Below are 13,981 nucleotides of genomic sequence, written 5' to 3'. Positions count from 1 at the left end.
AGTACTGTGCAATGGTCTTAGACCACTAGAATTTCCACCAACTAAAAATGGTTTAAAAGTCAGTTATTTCTATATTTTTCTGTATAGTGTGTCAGTAGGAAATATCATTTTACATTTCCAAACACTCATTTTGCCATTAATTGTAATAATCCAGCAATTTTTGTTTGCATAAGGAGTCTGACAGCAGCCAGTGCTGTACACAGAGATCTGATCTCACCATAGGGGGACCACCTGCTAATAAGCCCAAGGGGGGACAAGGGGTATGTTTCTGAGGGACAATGTGGGACACTGCCGTGCGCGGTGGTGCCCCCACCCCATGGGCAGACTCACTGATAGTGGTTTTTGATTTAAACACAATAATCAGTCAATTACAGGCCTAAGCCAATAATGTACTGTTTCACTTTCCCTTTTAAAACCTATTTCAAACACTTCAAAATGGAAATACTCAGGTTATTGCAACTAGCATACAAAATATTATGACAAGTCATCCTTCAATTCTTCAAAAATATTTTCACACAAATTACAGACCTACATTAATTTTTAGCTACATAAATTGAATAATGTAATCAAATGTAAAACAACATCGCATATTTGACTGTATAAATTAAAGATTGTTCTTTATTAAAGTTACAAAATCTTTTTAATCAGGAGCAGTGAGTGATTTCTTTGTTGTTGCTATTCGATTAATATAAAGACTGTCACTTTAAGATAATGCACTGATACAGTGGCCTACGTTCAGCCGGCTATGTCTGCTGTAGGATACTTACCAAAACAGGCATTTTGACATGATTTTTGTGAGAATTTGTCGATTTAAACACAATACTTAAGAGAGAGCTTGTATTTGCGCGCGTGCCGAGGCGCGGGTTTGCGCGCTGAGCGCATGCACAAATCTTCTCACTGCGCGCGCGAACTCGCTTCCTCTGGCTCTTAAATGTTTAAACTGACAAAGCTTAAATGAGTTTAGTTTAAACACAGATATCAGCACCCAGATGATGACAAGTAATGATGACGGAATGAATTACTGCTCATATACAGCATTCGCGTTGAACAAGAGTGAATGATTTGTCCAGGGTTTTTTTTTCTCTCATGTTTTTGTAATGTCCGGGAAGCCAGAATTCGCATGCATCAACAGAAACATTTATTAGCTGAACCCTGTTTTTTACGTGCCATTTATAGCAAGCCATATTACAGATGATATTACAGATGCTTTGTCAGATTTAAGTTGAAGCGCGTGTCGAAACGTGTGTGGTGAACCGAACGGTTTGTTTTTTTTTTCCCAGCGAACCGTGCCATCCCTATTACCTCAATAATCAATCAATTACAGGCCTAAAACAATCATGTCTGAGCAGACGGATATTAGTACATCTCATCACACCGGCACCCGCGTCTAAATCAGTTGTATGGTCTGGTTTTCAGTCTAAAACAGTTGCGTCAAGTATAAATGTGTCGACTGTTTCAGGAGGTGCGCGCGCAGTCGGCGGAGGCTCGCACCTCCCAACTCGCACCGGAGGCTCGCACCTTTTTTTCTCAGATTTTGAAAAATCTTCGCGATCGACTTAAAATGCTTCCAAGATCGACTTGTCGACCGCGATCGACGGGTTGGTGATTCCAGATATAGATGAGCGACCAACTTTTTTTGAGCAAGCATTGATTATGCGTGACACAGTCTCAATTTGTGGGACGCATGAATTGGGCTTCAAACGTTGTGCGCGCACGCGCTACGCGGGACGGGTGGTCACCCTATCTCACCATCATCCAGTCTGTCTGGAATAACATAAAGAAACAGAACAAACTGAGACTGAGTCAATCCAGAAGAACTGTGGCAATGTCTCCAAGATGCTTCAAGAAACCTACTGTACCTGCAAAAGCTACAGTACTCTTAAAAGTTTTAGGCACTTGTGTAAAAATCATGTAAAATGAGGATGCTGCCAAAAATTATGTCTTTAATATATTTTCTTTATGAATTAACTTCTATTAACTAAATTAAATCAAGGTGTGAGCATCCTTTTTTAAAGCAGCTTTTGCACTAGGTGCATAGTTTTTCAGGAAGCTCTGCAGGTAGGTTTCTTGAAGCATCTTGGAGACGTTGCCACAATTCTTTTTGATTGACTCAGTCTCAGTTTGTTCTGTTTCTTCATGTTATTCTAGACAGACTGGATGATGGTGAGATCAGATCTCTATGTACAGCACTGGCTGCTGTCCGACTCCTTATGCAAACAAAAATCACTGGATTAATACAAATAATAGCAAAAAGAGTGTTTGGAAATATAAACTGATATTTCCTACTGACTTGCTACAGCAAAAGATAGAAATAACTGACTTTAAAACCATCACTATTACGGTGTGCCAAACCTCTGCAAATGAGCCAGTGCTTGAGTGAACTGTCTGAATAAATCAAACAAATCACGATTCATTTTATACCTTTTTACAAATTTGTTTGATCAATTAGATCGTAAGAGCGATTCATTTGCATACAGTATCTGGCATCACTATTTCTTATTGTAAGCAGCGGATGGAAAAAGCATATGACATTATTGCTTAAATATTACCAGAGAAAATTATTATTAGGACAATATACATTAATCCCTCACATTAAAAGGATTTATTAGTAATATTTTCTGGGGCACAGTAATATTTCACTGGTGCTCGTGACCCAGTAAATAGGCTTTAGCGATGCCCCTGACATTACCTGCTCAATATTAAAAAAAAGTTTAAAATATTTTTTATTGTAAGATTTTATGCGGAGGTAACAATAATGTTCAGTAATGAGACTGGCTCATTGTAGCTTTGATGTGACATGGACATATGGACTCCGAACTCCGAACTGATTTATAGCAAAGCTAGAGCTTTAATACTTGACGTAAATCATCGTGCAGCCGTCAAACTTATATTCAGCTAGAAGATTTTTAATGTTTCTAACATTACTATAACCTTTTATTCTCGTGTTGGTACTTCTCTATTAAGCCAAAGCCATATATCATTGTCATTGCTTCATCTTTTATCATTGCCACAAATTCACATTTATCTCCATTAACATGAAAATTATAATCATTTTATTTAAATACCGTCAGCAGTCATTTAAAAACTTAAATCAAGCTATCCACGGATCCCATTTTTTGTTCCTTGTAAAAATGACTGGTGAGCACTCTTGTCTAACATATTGGCACAATGTGTCATAACATGCCGTTGTTTGTTATACATGGGTGTGTTGATTTTATAGCTGGGCATGATTTAGGGCACTGTAACTGACATGGTGACAGCATGAAAGCGAGTCCTATCTCTCACACAGATATCAGAGCAGACGCACATCTTAACAGCGTTCTGAGAAGCAGTTTTAAGGTTCCCCTTTTATTGTCACAGGCCTTAAGCAAGCTGCTGTCAATAGCACTGCTGCATATGAAGGTCTCATGCCTGCAGAGGTGCTGTTGCTTGGCAACAGTTCTGTCAGAACCGCAATAAGGTGTGAGTGCGGTTTCTCAAACATCCGCTCACTCACTCATTCTCTCTCTCTGCGCTTCTTTGTTTGGCTCCTCCAGCTCAAAACAACTTTCAGTATTGTTCCTTATCTTCACAAAAACAGGACTGATGGGTACGATACTGTATATTTGTCATTTGTTTCTTTGCTAGCCGAGGCTCTGGATGGCGTGACCGTACATAAAGAGGAACTGCAGGTTTTAAAAACAATGACCTCATTAAAGTTGTCACTGTGCTTGTACAACAGAAAATATTGTTCTTATCTAAAGTCATGCACTACATGTTACTGGCAGCTGAAATGTGCTATAAACACCAGCCTCTTTGGCTCAGATGTTTCATACTCATGACAGGCTCGTTTTTGTCTGACATCTTACCACGTGGTGTTTAAAAAACAAACAAAAATAACTCTGGCAACTCACACACACACACAGAAACTTCCTCTATTGTCTCTCCCAGCTGGCTGCAAACTTACACACAAAGACGTCAGTCTTTGCTTTTAGGACACTTTTTTTACTTTAACATATTAGTTGCCAGACGCATCATAATCGCTAATGTTATAATAATAATATATGATATATATATATATATATATATATAAGTAATTAATTATTTATTTATATAATTTACTAAAACAAAATGATATTGTAATGTGTGTGTGTGTGTGTATATATATTTATATATATATATATATATATATATATATATATATATATATATATATATATTTATAAATATAATTTTATTAATTTTAATAAAAAATAATTTTACTAAAAAACTAAAATAAAAATATTTAAATTAATATAAAATGTTTATATATATATATATATATATATATAAGTTACATGATTTACAAATGTAAGAATATTTAATCAAATATTCTAAATATTTATAGTCAGAGACTCAATTCACTGTTTATCTCAATAAATAAATAATAATAATAATAATAATAATTCCTAATGCTCAAATCTGAGCTCCGTTACAAAGTTTCAGGCTGAGAATGTTCTGTTTCACTGAATATATAAATAAATGGTAATTATGTTGTTGTCTTATTTCATCTTTTTGTATCTGGTTTGTTTATTTTTTTATGATATGAACCATTTCAACCAAAACCACCTCTCAAAAAAAATAAGTTCCTGTCTAGTCATGTGACTTCCTCCGTTTAGTTCTCCACTCCAGCGATCAGAGAAGAACTTTTCTTCTGCCTCTTCCTCCTCTGTTGGCTTTTGTCTCTCTGTGAGCGGCACCGTGGCAGTGAGACCGACAGTTAGTTCACAGCCCAGAGACACACTGCCACAGCTATAGTCGTGGTCCTCAGGAGAAATTTGCCCACCCACTACTGATCAAGATGCTACGACGGAAACCATCCAACGCATCTGAAAAGGAGCAGACCCAGGTGCAAAAGAAGAAGGTAGGAGTTTGTGTATTAATCTGCATGTTCGGCCCAGTTTTGGCCAATTAAAGCAAGACTAGAAATAATGAAATTTTCCTTCAAGGGACACATAATATGTGGTTTAGAAAGCAGAAGGTATATTAAACAAATTCATTGTGCCAGAACACATGTGGTTTATTTGCTAACTGTTCAATCAACAGTACTTGGAGAGGATTTTTTGATCTACATGAACAGTAGTCCTATTGTAAATTGTCCTGTTTGACTTCAGACCTGTTAGAACTGAAACTCTATGATTGTTCTGGGTAAAATGCATGGCTGTGCAGCAGTTCCTGTAGAGACAGCAGACCATACCACATATCCTGAAACAGTTCATACTTCATCAGAGCAAAGCATCCAAACGCAGCTCCTCAATTCAAAGTGACATTTACGTAGGTCTTCACAGCCCGCTTCACTTCTCAATCAGTGGTTAACTGCTTCTACAGCATTACTCTTATTTTCCATTTGATTCACATCTTGCGTGGAACAACCAACAGTTTCGATATTTCTCCTCTGTGAAACTGCAGGTGGTTTGTAAATGCATGGAACCTTAGCAAAGCGAGATCTGAAAATCTTGCTGATGTGCATTACAGTTATTTTGATGTCTTTTATTAATGTCTTAACCAATGCCTTTCTCATATCCATATCCAGAGCGGAGGATGTAGCATAGTTTTGACATGGATAACCATGGTGTAAATGAAAATACTTCCACATCATCTCAAATGTTGCAGCTTCCTCTTTGGCCATGCTTTAGATTATGAGTAATCATTTCTGTCGAGATCTGTCAAAAATATATTTCAACATCTCATGATGATGCAGAGTGTTGTCACTGTGTTGGGGGAAATTTATAGGGAAGGTTTGTGCACTGATAGTTTGACAGGAGGTCATTTTACCAGTATTTACCAGCTTAACAATCTCTCTGCAATTAGTTGTTTTAGCAGATTGCAGTTTGTCGTGTGTTGTCTAGATAGTGCATAGCTCTGCAGGGATTGGCTGCATGTTGACTGTGACATTACCCACTTCCTGTGCTAAAGTAAAGTGGCACAGTGAAAGGTTTTGATAAAAGAAAAACATCAAATTAGAGCAAATATGTACAGCAGCCCACAAAACCCAAACTGAATGACGATCATTAATTAAAAAAAAGTTTCTTAGCCTTGAATGAAACTACTCTGGTTCAAGCCACACTTTGCAATACAGTGTCAATGTAAAAATTTAAATGCATCTGTTTTCATAATATAAATGAGCATCATGTAAAATGATATTATTTTATCAAATAAATCAGCGGTGCACAAACCAGGCCAAAGTTAGCTCATTATGACCTTTGATTTGGCCCACTATACCATAACAGAATAAAAGTGAATTTTTATATATCTGTTAAATGTAATTCTAATTTATGTTTAGTCCAATGGCCCTTAATTAGGATGAGTCTTTGTCCCTTTGTAATAGAAAGATTTGACTGACACATTGTTGTAAACAACTACATTGAGAAGTTACATTGACATAGGGTCACCAAACACATTTTCCTGTCTGTGAAAACTGAAAGCTAATTTTTTGTGAACAGTTCAATGGTTTTTCCACCCTACAAAACACACATGAGTTAAAGCAAGTGTTATCATCAATCTTTTAATCTGAATGATGTACTGTATGGTGACTTTAATTAGTCTGTGATGAGAACCTGCTCTGTGTTCACAGCTGACTCTGCAAAGGTCCAGCAGCTTCAAAGACTTCATGAAGCCGAAGCCGTCGTCACCCGTAGTGAGCTCTGAGCCTACACTGGATGAAACAGTAAGTGCAGTGGTTTGTCAAAGAAATTGTCATTTGTCCACCTCCCAACAGGTTCCAAACAGTTGACAGTTGACTGCCAGTGCATGGTAAAAATACTATGGAAGTCAAAAGATACCATTCTTCCAAATATCTTCTTTAGGAATGTTTGGAACAACTTGAGGGTGAGTAAAGGCCCGTTCACACCAAGCACGATAACTATAAAGATAACGATAAAGATATAGTTCTAAAAATCGTTCTCAATATTAAAGAATAGCGGAGTCCACACCACAACTATAACGATAAAGGCAAAGAGAAACGATATCGTTGGAATCAGTTTCAGAACGATTTTTTTTCTGATGAACGATAAAAACATTGCCAACCAATCAGAATCAATCCTGCTGTAATGAGCTCGACGCACGTCCGCTTAGAATACACAGACAATATCGTTCGCTGGTGTGGACGCTAATATCGTTATCTTTATAGTTATCTTTATAGTTATCGTTCTTGGTGTGAACGGGCCTTAAGTCATGACACAATGCTCAGTTTTGGTGAACTATCCCTTTGACTATAGAGATGAGCTTTCCATTCTCAAGCGCCTACGTACTACTGTCTCATGATTATCAAAATATTGGATAATGTGAAGTTGTGTAATAAAACAACTTCAGAGTCACAGTTAACCTTAACCCAAACTGCTAGTATGATGCTTAATAACTGTTTCATTTGAAAGCCACACTGTTTTAAAAATATCTAGACAGGATGTCATCCTTTCATGAGCCATCCAAGCAGAGAGCCTGCTTTAGCCTTCTGTCTGCTTTTCAGAGAAGTAGACAATTGTGCTTCTTTATGCAGAGCAACTGTGATGCATTTTATACTTATATTTATATTTATTTGCAAAAACAGATAACTTTAAAACTATACATTTTCATAAATCATTCTTTTTTATTGTTATGTTTTTATTGTTTTTTATTGTGTTTAATTAATTAATAAAAACAACCCAACTGCAGTTTGATTGATATTAATTGGAATGCAGTATTAAAAAAAAAAAAAAGTTAAAATATATATGATTTATGAACTTTTTTAAAAACAGAGTTATCTGTTAATTTATATTTATATACACTGCATTCAAAAGTTTTGGGGTCAACAAGATACATTTTATATATTTTAATACTTTGGGCAAGGACATAAAAATTATCTAAAGTGACAGTAAAGACATAATGTTGCAAAATTTATTTCAAATAAATGCTGTTCTGGAAACTTTATAGAATCCTGAAAACAATGCATCAATTTTTTTCCCACAAAAATATTAAGCAGCACAGCTATATTGATAATATATTTTGATAATAATAAAAATAAAATACAAAACAATATTGATAATAATTTTTACAAATGTTTCTTTGACCAGCATATTAAAATGACGACTGAAGACTGTAGTAATGGCTCCTGAAAATTATATTTAATATATTTAAATATATATTCAAATAAAAAACAGTTATTTTAAATTGTAATAATATAGTACAATACTACAATTTTACTCTGTTTTTGAATAACTAATTGCATTGCCTTGGTGAGGATAAGAGACTTCTTTTAAAACATTTGTAACATTTTATGTGTATATATTTTTCAAATAAGACATTGTTTTAATAAACAAATAAATTGATTAAAATATATTTCTAATTAATTAATAATTTAATAAATATTAATACATTTTTTGTCTGTTAAAACAGTCTCCTGTTCAGTATCGAAATTGTTTAATGGTATGGGATAGGTTTCTGTGCAGGAGTTTAAGTGAAGTGCTGAGGTATAAACACAAAGGTAATGTAACAGTCAGATGTAAAATCCCCTTGATGTCGACAGGTACTTTTGTCTGTGTCTTTGATAACAGCACATGTTTGTCCTAAAAGGAAGAGGCTGTTACATTTCTCTCAGAGCTCAGAGAGGAGGAGTCACACTGTGGGTAGAAACAGAAAAACCGCTGTCACAGACTTAACTGGAAATCCTCCTGAGAACAGGGGCCCATAGTTTTAAAACACACTGCTCATAATGAGGTTATGTCACAAACAAATACACGTTGATTCTGCTCGGCCAGGGCAAACCTCTGAACAGAACATGGCACATAACAGATGGGTTATGAAAAACACATCAAAGAGTTCTGCAATCAGTCATTAAAAACACAAAGGTTACTTGAGGTTAAATCAAGGCAATACGTTCTAACAGAAGTCTGTCTCAGTGTCTTTAATGATGGAGCTAGGACAGAACAACATGTCTATGAGGGCCAGCAGTATAGAAACAGTTATTCATTGCCTGTAGACCTTTTTAAACAAGAGGAAGAGTAAGTGCTCAGTAAAAACAGCATCATTTTTTGTGAAATTTCTTTCAGCAGCTGGAGGCTGCACCACCGGAGGATTCAGGGAAAAGTAACGGGAAACTGGGAAAGAAATGGAGAAATGTCATAACTCGCACAATGACCCGTAAAACTTCCAAGATGGTACAGAAAGCCCTTGCGGAGGAGGGGGTGAGTTGAAAAGTATAATAATAATAACAATAAACACTTATTAACCTTGGTTAATGTTAATTGCTAAAGAAAATATTGTTTTTATCATTTCAGATGTTTGAGAATTTCCACATCCAATTTTATAAATGATATGTAATTTAATTGCATTTATAAATTAGCATTAAACTATATCAGTAAATGCTGTAAAAGTATTAGTTACTGATACCTAATGCACTGATTAATATAAATTAATTCAACCCTATTGTAGAGTGTTACATTTAAAAATCCTGTTAAAATATCTCGGTCCCATAAATATTTCTATAAATGTTTATTATCTTATTTTAGCAGTTTGGTATATTTTATTATAAACTAACGTACCATCAAAAAAATCACTTAATGTAACAGATTAAATTTTTCTGATTTTTCTTTCTTTTTTCTAAGCAAGCTAACATACTAGTAGCCTGTTTAAGAAAAGCAAGCACTTAATGTAACATATTGAATTTGTCTCCCCCATGTGGATGATATTAGAACATTTTATACAGTCAGCACTATTTTCAGTAGCTTAATGTTAGGTCACAAAGACATTCATAAGGATATGAATTAAAATGAACTATTATTTATATTAAATTTGTTGATTTCAGAACGAGAGTGGGGAGGACGGCTCTATGTCTCCAATGTCTCCAATTGACTGGACGCCAGATCTCACTGCCGGGAACAGAATATCTGTGTGCTCCAACAGCTCAGAGGACACAATGCACAGCCCTCTCACGCGCCAGCTCTCTGGATGTAAGCCAGCTCAGCTCAGCACGATATGAAGCTGAAGCAAGATCATGAGGCTGATTGATTTTTTTTTCCTGATGTGCAGGTGCTGACAGGCAGAGTCTGGACAGTGGCTTCAGCCAAAGAGACAGCATGAGACTGGAGGACAGCAACTACACAGGGCCCTTCTGCGGCAGAGCCCTCGTCCACACTGACTTCACCCCCAGCCCGTATGACATGGAATCCCTCAAACTACAGGTCAGCCTTTTAAAAAGTGCTGTTTTTTCGATTGGTCTATTTATGTATTCTTCTCTTTTCTTATTTGTTTAAATACGTTAAATACATTTTTAACCAATTTATATTCTATTCATTGTTATTTATGGTATTTTTCAAATCCTTTTTATGTAAAGAAGTTCAAATTATTATTGTGGATGAAAATGGTAAACAATCGATACACTTTTATAGTTTTTATAAATATTTGTTTTTATTTTCATACAGTATATTCCATTTTTATTTATATTTTAGTTTACGTTTTAGTTATTTCGTTTTCTATATATAGACATTTTCATATAGTTATTTCAGTACTTCAGAGTTAAGCTAAATGTAAATGAGAAATGTTTCCTTGGCAGCTGCCTGAAATAATTGTATTTTATTTCAGTTAACATTTATTTTCATATTAAGTAGCCATTTTTAAACTATAATAACCCTGGTATAAAATGTGCTTTTGAAATAAAATGTGAGGAATTGTACTGCTGCTCTTTTCCATACAATTACAAAGACATTTGACCTGAAGCATTCAAGCAGCAAAAGCCCTGTGAAAGTACCAAAAAGTGGTCCATAAAATCTGTGTGATTTTTTTAATTCCCAATCATGAAATAATAACAACCAGTATATTATTCAGAATGTATTTTTTCTATGTTTCACGAAAGACAGTAATGCAAGTAAAGAATGACAGAATTTTGGATGCAACAAATCCTTAAAAAAAATGAGTGTGCAGCATATGTATTGTATGTTGTGCACTGACATTTTTGAAAACACACAGAAAGGAGACATCATCCAGATTATTGAGAAGCCACCAGTAGGCACCTGGACTGGTAAACTCAACAACAAAGTGGGCTCTTTTAAATTCATCTACGTCACAATACTACCAGATCAGGAAACACCACCAAAGAGGAAGCGATGCCGGAGTCAAGGACGCAAGAACAAGCCCAAACCACAAACCTTGGAGGAAGTTCTGGAGAGAATGGGCCTAACTGTAAGTCCCAAGTTACTTTCTCTTTAACACTTGGGCCATTACATCACAGTACAATAGGATCTGCTCTGACTGATTTCATTGTGTGTCCAGGAGCTGGAATCTGTCCTGTCCATGCACGGCTTCCAGAGTTTGGAGGATTTCAGAGGTCTGAAGGAGTCCCACCTGAACGAACTGAACATTACAGACCCTGAGCAACGTGCGAAGATACTGAAAGCAGCAGAATTGCTTCATGACTGTAAGTCCACTAAAGAGCCATTGAGTCTAGCCTTTTTTTTCCGTATTTGTTTCATTACATATTTCTAATTTGCAGTCTGTTTGATGTGCTAACATCCTTTCTGCTCTCCAGCGGAGGACGAATCTGATGCAGAGGAGCAAAAGACTGAAATGCCACGGGACTCGGGTTGTTACGAAAGCACAGAGAACCTGGCAAACGGACGCGAAGAGCCCCCGGAGCCGGAGACTGATCCGGACACAGAAACAAAGCTCAATGCAATTCAGGAACAACTGGAGGAGATGAAGGTAGAGGAGAGTCCTGAGAGCTAAAACCGAGTGAAGCCACCAGAATGTTCTTTTGATCCTGCTTCTTTGAAACTCTCTCATCCTCTCTGACAGAAAGGATGTTACATCCACGTGCTGGATTAAATTCATGAAAAAGAAAACGTTAATATGCACAGCCCATATGGAAGCCAATAGGTCTTCTTAAAAGATGGTATAGAGATCTTGAAAGTACCATCCTTTATTCTCGCTGAGATCATTTTTCAGAAACTGAAACAAAGGTGAAGGTTTTTGAAAAACAGACAGCATGTGCATGAAGTGATATTCCATGGATTAAACCTACGGCTTAAAATAAGAAGAATGCCGAAACACCAAATATTGATTTTACTCAGCTTAGGTTAAATATTTAAGACATCTTTTTCTGGTAAATGTGATGTGTATGACCTAACTGTGATTCTCTAATATCTGAGAAGTTTCAAAATCATCATACGTTTAGCTATGAAGTAGCATTTTATTTACTACTGTTCGACGGTTTCTGCCGAAATGAATGTACAGGGTAAAACAACTGGTGCCCTCCAAAATGTTTTTTTTTTTCTTTTTGTCAGACATGAAAGAGGAAAAGCACATTGTTCAGTTTTGTTCTTTTGCTTCTGTTTTGGTTCCTGTTTATAGTAATTTTTGTCATATGTTTTCAAAGCCATTGTTGTTTTGATAGTATTCCGTTTTAGCCTTCTGTTTGTCATTTATACTGATGTCTGTACTTTCACTGTTTATTTCGCTAGTTTTGTTTGTGTTTTTTTAAGAAAAAGAAAATTTTGAAACTACACCACAAAGAGATTGTAATAATACCATATAATTTAATGAACACATATACACACAAATTCATAAGTAGAAAGTGAAGAGTATGAGGATATACACGATCACAGTGTTATTACCAAGCAAAGTGAACAGAACTCAATTCGTGATGCCGTATAATGTGTATGTTATGCATCGTATCCAAATATCTAGAGCAGACTATCTTTTGCTAATATTCCAAACTTATACATTACACTGACTTGGCATTAAAGACTTGGCTTTATTTACTAAATTAGTCTATTATGACACATTACATGACTTAAAAAAAAGTGGGATTCGTTCAGCGCAGTTTTAAGCACATTACCATTTACCTTCGGCCTAGCAAATGAATATTCACATCTTCCATACACACACGTTCACACCAAAGTACTCACAAAAAAACCCATCTGCTAAAAATTAAAAATCGGATAGAAGCACATTCTGTTGGTTTTCTTAAGAACTACGTTTCCTGCAATAAAGGACTTTTACCCTCAACACATTCTTCAACATCAGTAAAGGAAACAACAATCGAACGAATCACTCTCATAAACGTTCCAGCTTATATACTGCTGTGAGTTGGCACTGAACTGGCAACATTATAAAGCTGGCTGTTCCCAATAAATCAAACAACGTTCTTAGTTCACTTCTAAACTTTCCACATAATACTCCCCCTGTTTACTTCTCTGAAACAAATGTGTGGCTGGCTATGAGAATTCGTGTAAAAATATACAGTCCATAGGTCCCTGATGTCTGTAGGTCTGTCCATAAAGTGTTCCCTTACAAGTGACCTTCAACATACTACAGTGAAATCAGTAAAGGTGACTACAATACGCATTCGCTTATACACTGGGGCAAGCTTTGCTACCTTAAACACTGTGAAAAGAAAGTGGAAAAAGAAAAACAAGCACAATTTCTTAATTCAATCCAAAAGCATGCTTAAATGACACTGAAGGAGACTTGGCCAACGTCTCCATGCCTAGACTCAGGAAAGTTCACTTTCAGATGTAAATTCAACTTTAGCTTTCATTTACTTTGGCCTGGAGTAGTAATATCTGACTCTCAGTGAAAAGGAAGAAAGGAAAGGTTGCTCATATGTCGGGTGGATGTGGAAAAACCTTGTTAAATAAGATAAGCTGAAAAATAATAGTAATAAATCAGGCATGTTTTCCAGTTCTTAGAAGGAATTTGCAGCTTCTTAGACATTTTTACATTATATACATTTACTCCATGGCTTTTTTTGCATTCTCACTGATCGTTGGCTTTGTCTAAAAATGAAGTTGATTAATTACAGGTATGAGTAGATTTAGGGCATTATGGAGCCCTCTGTAGATGTAATGGTAGAGCATAGATAAGGCACTCTCACACACTTACTGATGCAGATCGGCCTGTACCCACTGACACAAACATCTTACAGCCTCTGCTTTCTACCATCCAGGCTGATTGTAAAATTCTGACACGGAGTTGAATCACATTTATAACCGAC

The 13,981-nt window shown here is 35.9% G+C and overlaps 1 protein-coding gene across 2 annotated transcripts; it reads left to right on the top strand.

Annotated features, from left to right (window-relative positions):
* The first annotated feature begins 4,644 nt into the window (after window positions 1-4,644).
* Window positions 4,645-11,914, top strand: LOC132109559 (SAM and SH3 domain-containing protein 3-like). 2 transcript variants are annotated; one of them, XM_059515738.1, is made up of 8 exons: window positions 4,645-4,882; window positions 6,593-6,685; window positions 9,045-9,176; window positions 9,797-9,941; window positions 10,021-10,172; window positions 10,957-11,169; window positions 11,260-11,404; window positions 11,516-11,914. In XM_059515738.1, the coding sequence occupies exons 1-8, from the start codon at window positions 4,820-4,822 to the stop codon at window positions 11,710-11,712; spliced, it is 1,140 nt and encodes a 379-aa protein (XP_059371721.1). In that variant the 5' UTR covers window positions 4,645-4,819; the 3' UTR covers window positions 11,713-11,914. The 2 variants fall into 2 exon arrangements, with proteins under 2 accessions (XP_059371721.1, XP_059371720.1); XM_059515737.1 differs by having other exon boundaries at window positions 4,646-4,882; window positions 9,042-9,176.
* Window positions 11,915-13,981: the final 2,067 nt, after the last annotated feature.

The sequence above is a fragment of the Carassius carassius genome, chromosome 29 (genome assembly GCF_963082965.1).
Source record: "Carassius carassius chromosome 29, fCarCar2.1, whole genome shotgun sequence".
NCBI lineage: Eukaryota > Metazoa > Chordata > Actinopteri > Cypriniformes > Cyprinidae > Carassius > Carassius carassius.
The sequence above is the reverse complement of the archived record's forward strand: the minus strand, read 5'-3'. Positions and strand labels throughout refer to the sequence as shown.

Excerpts from the sequence above, each read along its gene's own strand:
- LOC132109559 (XM_059515737.1), top strand. The coding sequence starts at position 4,820 with ATGCTACGACGGAAACCATCCAACGCATCTGAAAAGGAGCAGACCCAG. Across the intron at positions 6,686-9,041 it reads AGCCTACACTGGATGAAACA|CAGCTGGAGGCTGCACCACC; the intron begins GTAAGTGCAGTG and ends AATTTCTTTCAG. Across the intron at positions 11,170-11,259 it reads TGGAGAGAATGGGCCTAACT|GAGCTGGAATCTGTCCTGTC; the intron begins GTAAGTCCCAAG and ends TTGTGTGTCCAG.